Below are 14943 nucleotides of genomic sequence, written 5' to 3' on the forward strand. Positions count from 1 at the left end.
CCCCTGACTTTCCCCTGGCTGGTGGTGATGTCATCAAGGTATCTGTGTGTGAAAGAGAACAAAAGGGACTAGCAGCCTTGAGGATGAAGCTGGAAAGAGACATAGAACATGGAATTGCTTTCTGTGAAAAACCAAAGCTATAGCATTGGTGGTCCCCCTAGAAGAAACTTAATGGGGGAGCAGGATCTGGTGGAGTGTTAATGCTGTGAGCCTTCCATCTTATGCTCAGCCTATACTTATGTGTAAATAAAGCCTTGTATATCACAGAAACACTGTAAGTCCCCAGTGAGCTTTATTCAAAGGAAACTAAACCTAAGGGATATGCGGGACCAGTGAAACCTCTCACTGCTCAGAGATTGGGGTGTGCATAACAATATATTCATTCTCTCTCTCTTTCTCTCTCTGTTGTACATTAATATAACCAAAACATATTGGCACATAGAATAAAGTTACATTTAAAACAATGGGACATCATTCCAGATAAATCTGTTCAGAAGCAGAGGGTTAAGAGTATTTTGCATTGATTTAAATTGTCAAAAGATAGCCACATTTTGGCCACAGATGTGCAGTCTCCTTGGATTCATTTTGTATGTTAAAATATTGACTTCAAATAAGGATTTGACCAGGGATTTTCATTGCAAATAATCTTTAATAATAATGGAGACAAAAACAAATATAAATAGTATTTGGGTGAATGCAAACATATGCCAGAGCAAAAAATAATAATAATTAAACATTTTCAGTTAAATGTGATTCACATATTCAGTACATATGCCAGTATCATATGGTGTACAAAAGAAGACTCTCTAACGTGCTGGCCTTTCAGGCCAGGCTTGTTCAATCATTAAATATATGTTTAAAGTGTTTCCAATAGCCTGACAGAAAATCACTGATATGAAAATGTTTCTGGCAGGTCTGCCACTCAGAAAACAAGAGCTTAACTAGGTACCTGGCACTTTGCCACAAACCCTTCTAAACACTGAGGTTGCAATAGTGCTCCTATTTATGCATGTTTAAATCCTGCTGGCCTTAATGATGCTGAATACAGAATAGTCATACAATATTCTTAATTTAAGCAGACACACAATTCCACTGAAGTCGAGATGATCATAGGAGCCATGTGGAGAAACTAGTTCTCACTAGTGGTGTGCTAAATACCTATGTTCTCCAATTTCCCTAAAGCAGATGTGGAAAACCTTTAGCCCTCCAGGTGTTTCTGAACTACAACTCCCATCAGCCCCAGCAAACATGGTAAATTTATGTACATAATGGGAGTTGTAGTTCAGAAACATCTGGAGGGCCAAAGGTTCCCCACACCTGACCTACAGTTTTCTTCCCCTGTGAGAAAGGCTTCTGATTTTCTGCCTCATACACAGGATACTTTGAAATTTTGAATTTCTTTATAATGATGGTGGTTGAGTAGTTGAGCTGAATTTATTGCTGTGAGGTGGACAAGGACGATGTGTGTTTTTCTTTCCATTAAGCATTTCTTCATTGCTCCGTAGACTCCCCAGCTGCCCATGCTTTCTGATCTGAAAAAATCCTATGTGAGACTTTACCTCATGGTATCTTCCCCTGGACTTTAACTGAAGTGCAGGAACATGTTGAGGGTGGCTTCCAAGTGCCTGAGGAACAGTGTATTTGGTAGTTTTGTTTTCAAGAGAAATCCTTCCTTTTGCCTTTATAAAAATCTTTCTGTATTGATTTCTTCAAAGTAAAAAGCCTTCACTTTTAAAATGAAGAGCTGTCCAGTGCATGGTATATAGCCTCCCTGCCTTCCAAAGCTTACAGGAAAGCTCAGGCAAGGATGTCATGGGGTTTTCAGGAAGCCCAGGCAGCCAAGGAGATGCAGAGTACAGATCACTGAAGAGATCGTTTGTAGAATGGAAGAAGGGACCCTCACAAACATCCCTTGGCCACCTCAAAAGTAGGGTAATCACAACAAAAGCCTTACATCCCACCCATGAGATTGCCATCAAAATTTTCTCTCCTCTCTGACAATTTTCAGATGCAGTTTCTTTTCTCATTAAGTGATGGAGAAGAGTTGAAAAATGCAGAAGAAATTTTCAGCACAGCACCTATTCTCATTAATGTGGATAACTTCACCATCATTTAGTCAACACTACACTAAAAGTATTACATTTGTACACAGCCTGACTCTCCTTCTCAAGATCATTAGTTAACATAATTTATGTTAGCATTTGCCTACATAAAATTCAACTTTGGATATAAAGCTCATAAATTTCCATCATCTCATTTTGCCAGTGACTTAAATAAGAGCCAGACTGCACCCACAATTTACATGATATTCTTTGTTTCCATTTCATTTGTTAATATGTTTTAATAACACTGTGAATATATAAAGTTGTGTTAAAAAGAAAAGCATGGTAAACATTTTAACCTAAAGCCACAGGTTTTCCTTCCAGAGGTATTACTGGAGAGGTTCTGTCCAACTCTGAATATGAAGATATCACAATGAATATCTGGGTCTGTTACTATGCTATTTTCTCAGGCCAGTCAACAAGACATTCATGGTGTTACTCATATAAGGAAACTCTAAATGCCATTGTTTAAAATTAAAAGCAGCTCTAGGAGGGGGCCCTTCTGAGCAGAGAGTTATTAAACCCTTTCTCCTGATGGTTTTTCTACTCCAAATTCACCCTTGCCAATACACTGCCTTTCACTGCTCAGAGTTCCAGATGAGGGTAAACATGCATCTTGAACTCTGTGAAGGGGGAAGCAGCTGGGTGGGAGTAGTGATTTGGAACAGGAAAACACCCACTGGGAAAAAGTAATCGTGTCCTTCATTCGAAAGCATTTTTTGGAAATAAAAATGGCTGTCGGATCTCCCTTACATGTTGGTGTGTTATGAGTAGTTTGCCACTTTGGGAAATATAGCATAGCTACATACTGCATATTAACAGGGAATCTGCATGTACCCATATACTTATCCAGCACTATGTAGTCCACCTATGGGCTTTCCTCCCACATACCTATCCAGCCATCCTCTCTTCCGCGAAGTTCATATCATTGTCAGCTAGGATCCAGAAGAGGGGGCATTGGCAGCATATTAGAGGTATGTACAGGCCTCCTCTTCTGTGTAATGGACAGGGTACTGCTGCAGAAACCCAGGGAAGAGGGAAAAGAGGGCTCTATGTAGCTCAGGACTGATCCCTTCCCCTGATCAGAAAAGACAAAATCACGGAGGGTAAGACTTATCAATGGCCAGTAACAATGATGGCTATGTACTATCTCAAGTGTTGGAGGCAGTACGTCTCTGAGAGCCAGCTGTTGGGGTACACAAATAGGGAGACTGCTCTTGTGCTCATGTCTGTTGCAGGCGTCCCCTAGGCATTTGGTTGGCCACTGTGTGAACAGGATGCTGGACTAGATGGGCCTTTGGTCTGATCCAGCAGGGCTCTTCTAAAGTTCTTAATGGCCTCATTTTTCCCCATGCTAGTTTCTTTGCAGTTAAAATAAATTAATCATAAATAAACTGTTAGCTACACTGTCCTGATAGCACTAGCTGCTATGTTTGGTATATTTTCTGTTTGTTTATACAAAGCTTTCCTCCATATTGGTACAAAGTAGAAAGGAATCCACAAGCCTGGGCTTTACCAACTGCTGGAAATCTGACTCTTGAAGGCCATCAGGGCTAACAACAGCAAGTCGGCGTAATGCTGCCTGAAAGAAAATGTGACAATAAGGTTTTAGAATAAAACGGTGGCTTTATGTAATGCTAGATAAACATCATTTGTTCAGAATGACTCATATGCTGAGGTTCAGCAGAAGTCCCCTTTAGCATTAACTGACACCATTTATGCTACTTTATTGATCGATGTATTACATTTGTATCCTGCTCTTCCTCCCAAAGGAGCCCAGAGTGGCAAACACCATAATGTTAAAACAATTACTTATTTAGTTATTTATAAAAGTATTTATATGTCACCCTTTTGCAAAACATCAATCAGTGTACAGCAACACACACACACACAAACCTTAAAAGCAATACAGAGCCATCATTATAATGACTGGCTACTCAAGAAAATTCTAAACAACTGCGCATAAAAAAAAAGTCTTCACAAGACGCCTGAAAATCGTAAGTGAGGATGCCTGCTGAATCTTTGCTGGAAGAGTGTTCCACAACATGGGGTCAGTGACACTAAGTGTCCGACTTCTGGTTGAGGCCAGTTGGGCCTCTGTAACATGGGGGAATAATGCAATTTAAAATAAAATGTATTTAAAACAATACAATTGAAAAGATTTAAAAACAATTAAGAACCTTCCAAAAACATTTTATAAACCATCTAAAACATTTACAAACTATCACATACCATCAGTTACTAATGTCAAGGTTGCCATGGCCAATGTTTATCACCCATCAAATGCCTGGGTAAACAGGAATGTCTGTAAATTTCTCCTGAAAGTTAGTAGTGAGGGAGACAGATGCACCTCCCTGGGGGGGAATTCACAAACCGGGAACTGCCACTATCTTTATTGATTCAGTATGAATAGTTACTTACTCGTCTACATGAAAATTACTTCGAACCAGTAGTATAGTGTCAAATTCAGATGTGCAGGGTCCCTACATGATACTCACAGCCATGCCCCCTTCTAAGATTATAGAATAATCTTGCCAGGCTTGAATACTGCTTTCTGCTTCTCTATCACTGTCATCACTGGACTGTTCTATCAGAGGTATTGCTTGAATGAGTGATTTCAGTGTCTACACATTTATCTCCTGCTGCTATCAAACTGCTATCATCAGGATTCACTGTCTCTTCTTCTGCAGTTACAGAATTCTCATTCTCTGCAACCTTTCTTGGTTTTTTGAAGTAGGAACTAATAACAGCTTTCTTGCAATTGACACTCATTGTGGTGGCATAACTGACTCAGAAAGCCCTAAAGCAATAAGGAAAAAACCACAAACTTTAAAAAAACTACTAGGTGCTTAGACTCCCCCCCTTTCTCCGGGGTTTGTTGCTGGGTCGACACAAATCCCATTTTTCCTAAATGAAGGAATTCACATTCTCTAAGCAGGGCAGGCACACATTTTACATAAGAATTTGTAATCTTTTGAACTTTGCCACCTTCTAGAAAGTAGGAGGGGATTTTTCTACCCCCTTCTGCTATCTCCCTGTGTCACCTTCTCCTCCTTCCACACATAAGTAGAATGTTAGAAGGAGAGACAGGCTTTATCCATTCAGGCAGTTTTTCCTCCTCCTCCTCCTCCTCCTCCTCATGCTGTAAAATAAGGAACTTCCTTTCCTGAGTTTTCCTTCTTGGCTGCTATATTAAGATTAAGAGTAACTGCTTATGGGCAGAATTTATGAGTTTTAGGGGGCTTAAGCATGGAAATTCCTGATCCTAACCTCTGGTGTTGACTGCACCACAAACACATTATTTTGCATTTCACCTTAAAATGTGCATGTGCGCACACACAAACAAACACATTTATATATACACACAGTGCTTTTTCTGGTAAAAAATAAGGTGCTGGTACTCATACCTTGGTAAATGTACCGTGGATTCCACAGATGGTTGACATGGGCAGCCCCAAAAAAGGTGTCAGTACTCCATACCAGTGAGTGCCATTACAAAAAAACCCCATAAATTAACAAATCATTAAAAGCTGAAACACCATCTGAGAAAAGTCTTTTCAGTGGCTGACCCGCCTCCTTTCACTCTGATTGGCCTCAATCATCAGGAAAGGACAAGGAAGCAGGTTAGCAGCCAACACACTCCCCTTTCATGCTGATTGGCTCATAGGGTGCTGGAGGCATAGAGACCCTGCTGGGACCTGGCTCCCCAAAAAGTAAGGGGTCTAAGACCCCTCAAGACCCTGGCCAACTACACCTCTGGTTTGGACTCAACATTGTAAAAAGCACTCTCTCAAACAGTTAATCAAAATTCTATGATTGATTTACATATTTAGATTTATAGCGGTCAGGATAGAGAACACTATTAAATGACAGCATCCCTGTCCACAAAAGTAGGTATGTATAACATTGTGCTGTTAGAAACACATAAAATGTTTTGGTAAAAGCTGTGCTTCTCAGATCTCATCACAACTGTAATATGGATGCTTGAAAAGAAAACTACATCTCTGCCAAATTTCTCTTTTTAACCAACTTCGCTGTCAAATTACTTTTGGTGCTATACAGAACAACATTAAACTCAGTGCTTTTTTGTGATGCTACTCACCGGCATGGATTACAGTCACCTCTCTTTTTAGTTACTGTGCCCCAATTTGGGATTATTTTATAAAGAAAAGTGGGTATATTATAAATAAATAAAGTCATTCTGAGGACCAGACTGTCTGCTTTCTCTGATAGATTTCCACTTTACAAAGTGATTCCTTTCCCATCTTGTGGTACGTCTCATGAAACATCCCCTAAGACTAGTAAATGCTTCATACTGTGATGTACATATAATATTTACAGTAGAGGTTAGTATTATGTTATATCTGGTGTTAGTAAAGGGAGGAGGAGTGAGTGAGATGGAATATTGGTGAGTGCTGTGTGTGATTGGCTGAATGAATGAGGGATAGTTGGTTTGCATTTGAGAAATGACAGTTGACAGATAGGGTTTGATGTTTGAAGAGATAGGGAAGAGTTTTTGAGTGGGCTAGGGTTGGATGGTTATTTAGTAGTGGCAGAGCTTGGAAGTAATTCATTACAAGTAACGAATTACTTGTAATTCATTACTTTTTTGAGTAACGAGTGGGTAATTCCTTTACATTTTGATTGTAATAGAACTAGGAGTAATTTTACTACTTTTGTGGAGTAATTGTAACATTTCCAGAATTACTTTGGGGCATTACTTGGGGGTGGGAGCAAGGGAAGTCTTCTGCTCCTCTGATTTGTAGATGAAAATCATGTGCCTCAAACTGGGTTTCTGTGCAGTGTTGCTCTTTCATCATGCTCTGTGGATGGGTAGCAGGCGACGAGGGAGGAGGCGGAGAGTGAGACGGGGTAGAGTGGAGAAAACAATTATTTAAAAAAACAGATAGTGGTGGTGAAGAATGGAGTGGAGGGAAAAGGAACCAGAGGTCAAGAATATGGATAAAGGAGGAGAAGGAGGAAAAGGAAAATGTTTGCTTGGGTGAGTGTCACTTACTTGGTGGCAGGGCATGGTCCGGGAGGTGGTTAAGTGAGAGAGATTATGCTGGCTGGCTGAGTTGGGGGGGAGGTTGCACTTTGTTTGATGTGCAAAGATCTGAGTACGGCCACAGCCTCCCTCCCCACCACCCTTACCAGCGGAGAGACCACCACTGCTATCTTATGAATAAAAATAATTATTCTACTACCTCTGTATGTGTTTGTTTATTTTTAATGTTGTTTTAGGCTACTTAGATGTGCAGCAGCCAAGGCCAGCACCTTGTAGGCGTTTTTTTAAAGGAACTGAAATGTAATCGTAGTGATTACTTTTGAGGAAAAGTAAAGTAATCAGTTACTTTCAGAGCAATTGTAATTGTAACGGTAATTACTACTTTTTGAGCCATGTAACTGTAACTGTAATTTATTACTTTTTAAAAGTAATCTTCCAAGCTCTGAGTAGTGGGTAGTGAGGCAGGATTATTTGTAGTAAAAAAGGAACTTAATGAGTAACATGAACTGAAGAACAACAATCTGTAACCACATGTTTGAAAAGCTGAAGTAAAAGTATTCTTGTTTTATTTATATCTTTTGTCAAATAAAATCTATTGGGGGTTTAAAATATGCCTGTTTCTTGGCCCGCTAGCACAAAGAATACAAGTGTTAATAAAACATAGACAAAGGGAGAAACAGTATCAAATGATGGCAGAGGGTTTTCCCTAGAGAGTAACTGTAACAGGTTACAGGGGATCAACCCAGAGCTGTGATCTTTTAGAAACATAGAGATACATGGGGGGGGTGAGGCTTGACTGTATACCTGGATGTTTGTTAGCAAAGGCTGGGGTGGGGGGAATAAGGCAATGCTGCTATAGAATGTATGACTGGTAAATCGCATAGCAAGTGGGAGTGCAACAGTTACAGCTCTAATTTTCTCTGACCATTGGCTATGCTTACTGGGGCTGATTGGAGATGGAATCCAACAACACCTGCAGGGGCATAGATTTCCTATTCCTGGACTGGAATCTTCCCCTTTACATTCTGAAGTAAAAGTCTCATGGCATCTCCATTCTCCCAAATCCTTAAAGTCAGCCCAATCCATAGCTGCCAAAAAGAAAACTACTACATTTATTAGGTTCCAGCATTGTTTGAAATAACAATCTTATGCTTTGACTTTCTTGGCTTAATTTTGGGATGGAAATCTGCTTGCCCCAACTGAACAAACTAAACGGAATCCATGCAAAGGTGAAAAAGACCATTTTAAAAGGGTGCTTAAAACCAAGATATCTGAAAGTATCCCTTCCTACAGACCCTAAAATGCTTTTGCTGGCAAAAGGCACATTCAATTCTATGGAGCTTGTGCCAGTGAAGCACTTTGAGGGTCAATATTCTTTCTGCTCTTGTCCTGCATAGATTTATAGTGTGACCTCAGACAAACCATCTCTCTACTTAAGACTGTTAAGACTTAAAATTTACATAGGAATTATCTTTCCACGGTACTTAGCATACAGCTGCTTCCATTCTGATTGGTGTCTGTAGCATTACCATATATCAAATAATAAATCACATGATTTCCAACCATTTGGGGACAAAAATGTGAGTATAAAACTCAGTTGCACAAAGAAATATAGACCACATTTATTATTTAAGTATTGTTTGATTTATATCCCGCCCTTCTTCCCAGCAGGAGCCCAGGGCGGCAAACAAAAGCACTAAAAACACTTTAAAACATCATAAAAACAGGCTTTAAAATACATTAACACAAAACATCTTTAAAAAGCATTTTAAAAAAGCTTTGAAGACATCTTAAAAAATAAAAAATAAAAGGTTACTTATCTTCATTAAAAATAATGTGGCTCTTATGGAAATTATATTATTGTGTCTTCAGAGGGGAAGTCACAAAATATTGAGCATTGCTTAGGGCAACCTGATAATTTTTTTTAAAAAAGGCTAACTGCCTTTGCAATGAAAAGAAAATGGTTCCAGAATAGTAAACCTCTGTACCTTCTAACTTTGAAATCTCCACTTCTGGTAACATTCTGGATGCATATTTGTCCACAACACAGTGGTCTCAGGAACAGAAGAGACCCAGATCATAATAAAACTTGTAGACATTTTTTGTTGACAAACAGGATGCCAAATTACAGATAAACTGGCAACATACCAATCATTATGGCAGGTGGGGTATGTAGAGCTAGGGCCTCCATATTGCACATATTCACTTATATCACGGGTGGGGAACTTGTGATCCTCCAGATATTGCTGGACTACAATTCCCATAATCCCAGACTATTGGCCATGCTAGCTGGGGCTGATGGGAATGAAAGCCCAACAATATCTGGAGGGCCACAGGTTCTCCATCCCTTTCATATATGGAAGACAGTAAAGAGGTGTGTTTGGAGACAGTGGGGTAAGAGCTAAATCTGCCCTCTGCCCCGGGAAGAAAGGGAGCATAATTCAGTGGCAAGACTGTATGCACTGCATATAGAAGGTCGCAGGTTCAATCCCGGACATATTCAGCTAAAATGGATCGGGAAGCAGGCAATTTTGATAGACCTCTCTCTGTGTGAGACCCTGGAGAGTCTCTGCCAATCAGAGTAGACACTGTTAAACTATATGGATAAATAGTCTAACCTGGGGTGTCAGCTTCCTATGCTTTTTCTGATCCCAATCAAATATTGCTTCTTCTCTGCCAGGAGTGCCTTCCCAATGCTAGGGCCACTGCCAATTACCAGGATAGTTCCAGGGTGAGGCAGGGCAGTGGTGAGGTTGAGCTGTGTGGCCTTACCAGCTGAGCAAACCCTACACTCCCAAGAGTGCACCCATGCAGCCCGATCAGCATAGTTGCATCTCTTCATCTACATATCCCTACCTGGATTTTCATTTCCTGATGAAGACACTTGAATTTGATACAATCATGGGAAATGGCTTTTAAATATATAGGTTTCAGATAATAAGAATAACCCAGATAATTAAAAAGCATGTTGGTCCATAAGGAGAAAAATCCAGTTGGGTAATACCTTGTTCCTAATTAAGGAATTAACCAGACGTTTGTGTTGTATTTTTCCTTCTGTAAAAATTGCAGCTATAGTATTATTTCTACTCACTCCTAAAACACATAGTTCCCGAAGAAAAATATACTTTATGTCATGCAATCCTATGCATATTATTTACTGGGATGACTGGGACTTACTCTCTAGATGCAGCACCCTTCAAAGAAAGCCAGATAGCCAAACCAGAGGCTTCTCCATTCTTTCCCAAGAGTAGCTGAACCCAGGTACAGGGAGCTTCTACCTGGGTACAGAGTAACGTGTGAATACCCCCATAATATCTGTGGTCAGGGTGGAGTGGGGACTCTGCCTTGGAATGAAAGGTTACTTTGTACTGATTTTGAAGCAGTATTCTCTAGAAATCTATAATAGCCAACAATAAAAGATAAGTCTAATATGCTCTACAGATAAGGGAGGGACTATAAAACTCACCCTACTGTGCTAAATATATTTCCAGTGCGTAGAAAGCCCACAGGAAAAGTATAGCAAAGAGGGAATAATTAGATGCACTTACCAAACATGCAACAAGAACAGAGTCACTGTTATTTCTTTCAACAGGAGACCTGCAAAGTTCTATGAGGCGTGGAATACCTATAATTTTAAAAAAGAATATTGAAAAGAGAGTATTTTAAATCACCACAATTATCAGCATTGGGTCAGTGTGATATATTTTCCAGATTTATCCATCTCAGTTAAAATGTTGATGTATGAAATGAAAGGTGATGCTAGAAAACAGGAAAGGAACTTCCCTTATGTGCATTAGAAAGCACACATGGTTCTGTTTCTTATGGCCATTGAATCCCTCCATTATTTGGGGAATATCGCCTTATAATGATGATTCCATTTTAAGAGATCTAGAATTCCACCTCCTGTTTTCCCATCTGGAAGATCCCACCTATGTCACTGAATGACTACAAAGCAGCGGAGGGGAACCCTCAGGCCTGGGGAAGAAATGTGTCCCCCACCCTCTCTGACTGGCCTTTAGAATTCTGACCAGACCACACCCTTATTGTGCCTCTGCTCTGCACCCCCTCCCCAGTGATTCTAGCTGGCTGGAATGTGTCCTTGAATTGTGATCATATCTCTTGCTTGCCTGGATGGAGGATTAAAAGTAGTGTGTGTCTGGCCATACCCACTTTTGCCACACATGCCATTAGTATGTGGCCCTCATAAGAGAACATGGGCCTTTGGCTGAAAAAGATTTCCCACTTTCCCCCCCTTTTACTATTTTATGTACAGATAAATCCTGTAAAAATATCATCACCTGTCTTCTAGATGACTAATGAAATCCAATATAAGCTGTTTTCTTTAGGAAGCAGAAAATGCTAATAATCATACTGTGGCACTGGATTCAAGGATGAAGAAAAAGGATTCACAGATCGAGTGGGATTGATTGATTGATTGATATCTCACCCTTCCTCCCAGTAGAAGCCCAAGGTGGCAATAATCTTTAATAATCCAGCATGTGCCAGCGCCATGTGCAGGGCCAACTGATTATGTGTAATGTCTGTTATCCACATGATTACGCTTTTTGAGCAGGGTCACAACATTTTTTGAGCATTTGGGTTAACATGCAGAATGTTTAATTCTGCAAAAGTTGTGTCCCTTCATACACCTGAGGGGGAGGAGCTTCTTTCTCCCTGCACAACCAGACTTTTTCCCCACACTAACTAAACATCTAATGAAATGTTAATACCATGAGCAACATGGAAAAAAACCATACTGCTGATGACATGTAGCTGGTGATGTGGGCTCACATCAGCTGATTCACAGGAGTGGTTCAAAAGGCACATATGTTCAGTCCACACAGAGGGATAGAAATCCTGCATGAACTGGGAAAAAAAGAAGCCCAAACACTAGCAAATGTGTGGTAGAGCTGAAAGGAGAACAACTTGAGCTAAATGACATCCCTTTGATGAAGACAATCAAAGCTGCTGCTTCCTCGATTACAAGGATGTAGCATTTTGCATATTTCACACTGTGCCAGCACATTAAGCATTAAAATTCTTACAACTAAGGTTTATGGCTGCATGTGCCACTTCAGGATCACGGCTCAGCCGGGCGAGCGTAACTGCAGCTTTTTGCTGAACTCGTTCACAAGCAGCTACCTCTGGTGAATTCCCAGATGACGGTTTCTCAAACAGCATTTCCATTAGAACTTGAACACCTACAAAGGAATGAGAAACTGTCGATAAGCATCCCAGACTTCATCCCAGTACAAAAGGTGGAATTAAAAATGAAGCAACAGATTCGGCGTCCGCCCAAAAAACCCTCAGCGGTATTGTGGCCCCAAACTGTCTGAATTTTGGTACAATCTCCATATAATTAGAAAATCAAAAGCCGATCCTGATGCAGGATTCCCCGCCTCCCCTTTGCATGGAAGAGGTCTTCATGTGCATCTTGGTATGTGCATATCTTACACTCGCTGAGTACACTGCACGCAGGGGGTAGAGCAGGCAGGTGTGATGCCACTCCCCTCTTAACAATGTTATTTGTTATTTAATTTAATTTTTGTAAATTGTATTGCTTTTATTGTATTTTTATTGTATTTTTATATTGTATTTTTATACCTGTGTTTATTTTTCTTTGTAAGCCGCCTTGAGGGCCTTTGGCCAAAAGGCGGGGTATAAATAAAATTTAATAATAATAATAACACATGAGGCATGTTCTTGTAAACTGGCAATAAACCCTTATTATTGCCGGGTTACCTTTCAATCCTTCATCTGTTTATATGAGGATAATAATACTGACCTAGAATGACTTTGAATTACAGAAAAATGTATTATCATTAATAGCGTTATATGGGGAGCACCAGCGGAAGGCCCCTCTTGTATTTTCCATGGGTAGCTATTATCTCATTATTATCAAGACAAACAAGCAAAATAATCTATGGACGTATCAACTAATGGGAAATGACATCATAGAAAACAACTCACCATGCAGAAGAAGATTACCCAGAAATATTTTAGAAATAAAACACATAGAAATTTTTCTCAGGACCATGGTGCATGGGGAGGGCTAAGATCCTGGCAAAAATGGACACTCTGTGGCTTCTGTTTGCTTCAGCAGGAAAGCTCCTACTGGGCGAGATCCAACACTGTATCTGTGGACACACCAGGACATACCCTTCCTCTTCTCCTCCCTACAACCCCCAATCAGCTCCAGAGGGAACCCCAAGCCCTCTGGATCCTCTGGGACAGATTTTGGGAGCTGCAAGGGGGTGGAGAGGAAGTGTAATTCCTGTTTGCACAAGCAGAAGTGCAAGCTGGATGCCACAATGATCGTCCGTTGGCTGGAACTAAACTAGGGATGGGGAGCCTGTGGCCCTCTCCATTGCCTATGCTAGCTGGGGGCTGATGTGAGTTGGAACCCAGCAACATCTGGATAGCTACAGGTCAATATCACTGAACTAGAGCTTTTCTTCTGGGGCTAATATAGCCATGAGAGGAACGGCAATTTTCATCAAGACTGTGATAAGGAATAGTGGCTATTAGACACAGTTAACTTTTATTGATGTTCACTGTTAACACTAAAAATTGCCCTGTAGTTAAAAGTGGCCAACCCTAAGATGTGAACTTGCTCTTTCAATTTCATCTGCATTTTACACATATAAACCTACCATTTAATTGTTGAAATACATACCACTTGCTTGGATTATTTCTGAGGCACATTGGTCCAGGACAGACATGTTTGCTAATATTGTCACAACCTAAATTAAAGAAAGAGAACCACTTGAAACATTACATTTCAAAACTCTTATCACCACCACTTATGTAAAACCGGTCCTTCTAAGCTGCCCATTAGGTATGGGGACATTCCGCTTTCTTATTTCTCACTAACTGAGGGGTTGCCAAGTCACTGATCTCCCTCACCCCCTATGGGTCAAATTTGACAGGTTGAAAGGACAAATTTGACATTAGGTGACTCTTCTTTGCTTGCATGGTTTGAAATCAAACCATGCAGGCTAATGCACAGTCCACAAAGTGCCTTTCAAAGTGCTCCACAAGACCTAACAATCAGCTAGTTGTGGGGTCTTGCAAAGCTTACCGCACAGTGCTGCACAAGACCCCACTATGGAGAGCTTTGCAACGGGCTTCTCAAGACCTGAGAATCAGCTGGTGGTTGGGTCTTGCAAAGCCCATTGCATAGGGCTTTGCAGGTGGCATCGTTCATCTGATTAATGGTGCCTGCAAACTCCTTTCAACTCAGACAAGTCTTTACCTGTCAGAGAGGCCATAGTTCAATCTTGCATTCCAAATCCTGCACAGTTCATGGAGTTGGATTAAATAACCCCCAAAGTCTCTTCTATGGGTGGCATCTAACCAAGTCATACTCAGAGTAGACCTAGTGAAATCAATGGACATGGTAACTAAGTTCTTTGACTTCCATGGGTCTATTCTGAGTATGACTTTGTTGGATACCACATCAAATGATGCCTTGAGCATGTGAAGGGACTATTACAGATTCAAAACTACAAATAGAACTTTTATTATCACCTCACAACAGCTCAGCCATAAAAGCCTGGTAGGAAGAGAAAGTGGCACTTTTGTGTTTTATGCAGTGCTCTGATGCAGTAAATAAATGATAAATAGTGTAACTAAGGAGGTGCCTTGCAAACTAGAAAATGTGAGAATTATACATAATGAAATGCACATAAATACAGAGAACATTTGTTGGAGCTCAGAGTATGCTATTGTAGGGCAAATGCACAAGAGAAACAAACATTTGCATAACATAGCTCTAGGCTCTAGCCTGTGTATTCAAACAAACAAACTCCATTGATAGAGATAAATAAGCCA

At 40.4% G+C, this 14943-nt stretch overlaps 1 protein-coding gene across 3 annotated transcripts in view; it reads right to left on the minus strand.

The window, feature by feature from the left end:
• Positions 1 to 695: 695 nt before the first annotated feature.
• INSC (INSC spindle orientation adaptor protein) overlaps positions 696 to 14943 on the minus strand; it is a 250036-nt gene continuing 235788 nt past the window's right edge. For all 3 annotated transcript variants that reach the window (XM_061610294.1, XM_061610295.1, XM_061610296.1), the window contains 4 exons: positions 13787 to 13853; positions 12156 to 12311; positions 10659 to 10735; positions 696 to 3684 (listed from right to left, as the gene is read on the minus strand). In XM_061610294.1, the coding sequence (XP_061466278.1) occupies positions 3556 to 3684; positions 10659 to 10735; positions 12156 to 12311; positions 13787 to 13853 (429 nt within the window). In that variant the 3' untranslated portion in view covers positions 696 to 3555. The remainder of the gene's footprint in view (positions 3685 to 10658; positions 10736 to 12155; positions 12312 to 13786; positions 13854 to 14943) is intronic.

The sequence above is a fragment of the Rhineura floridana genome, chromosome 2 (assembly GCF_030035675.1).
Source record: "Rhineura floridana isolate rRhiFlo1 chromosome 2, rRhiFlo1.hap2, whole genome shotgun sequence".
Lineage (NCBI taxonomy): Eukaryota > Metazoa > Chordata > Lepidosauria > Squamata > Rhineuridae > Rhineura > Rhineura floridana.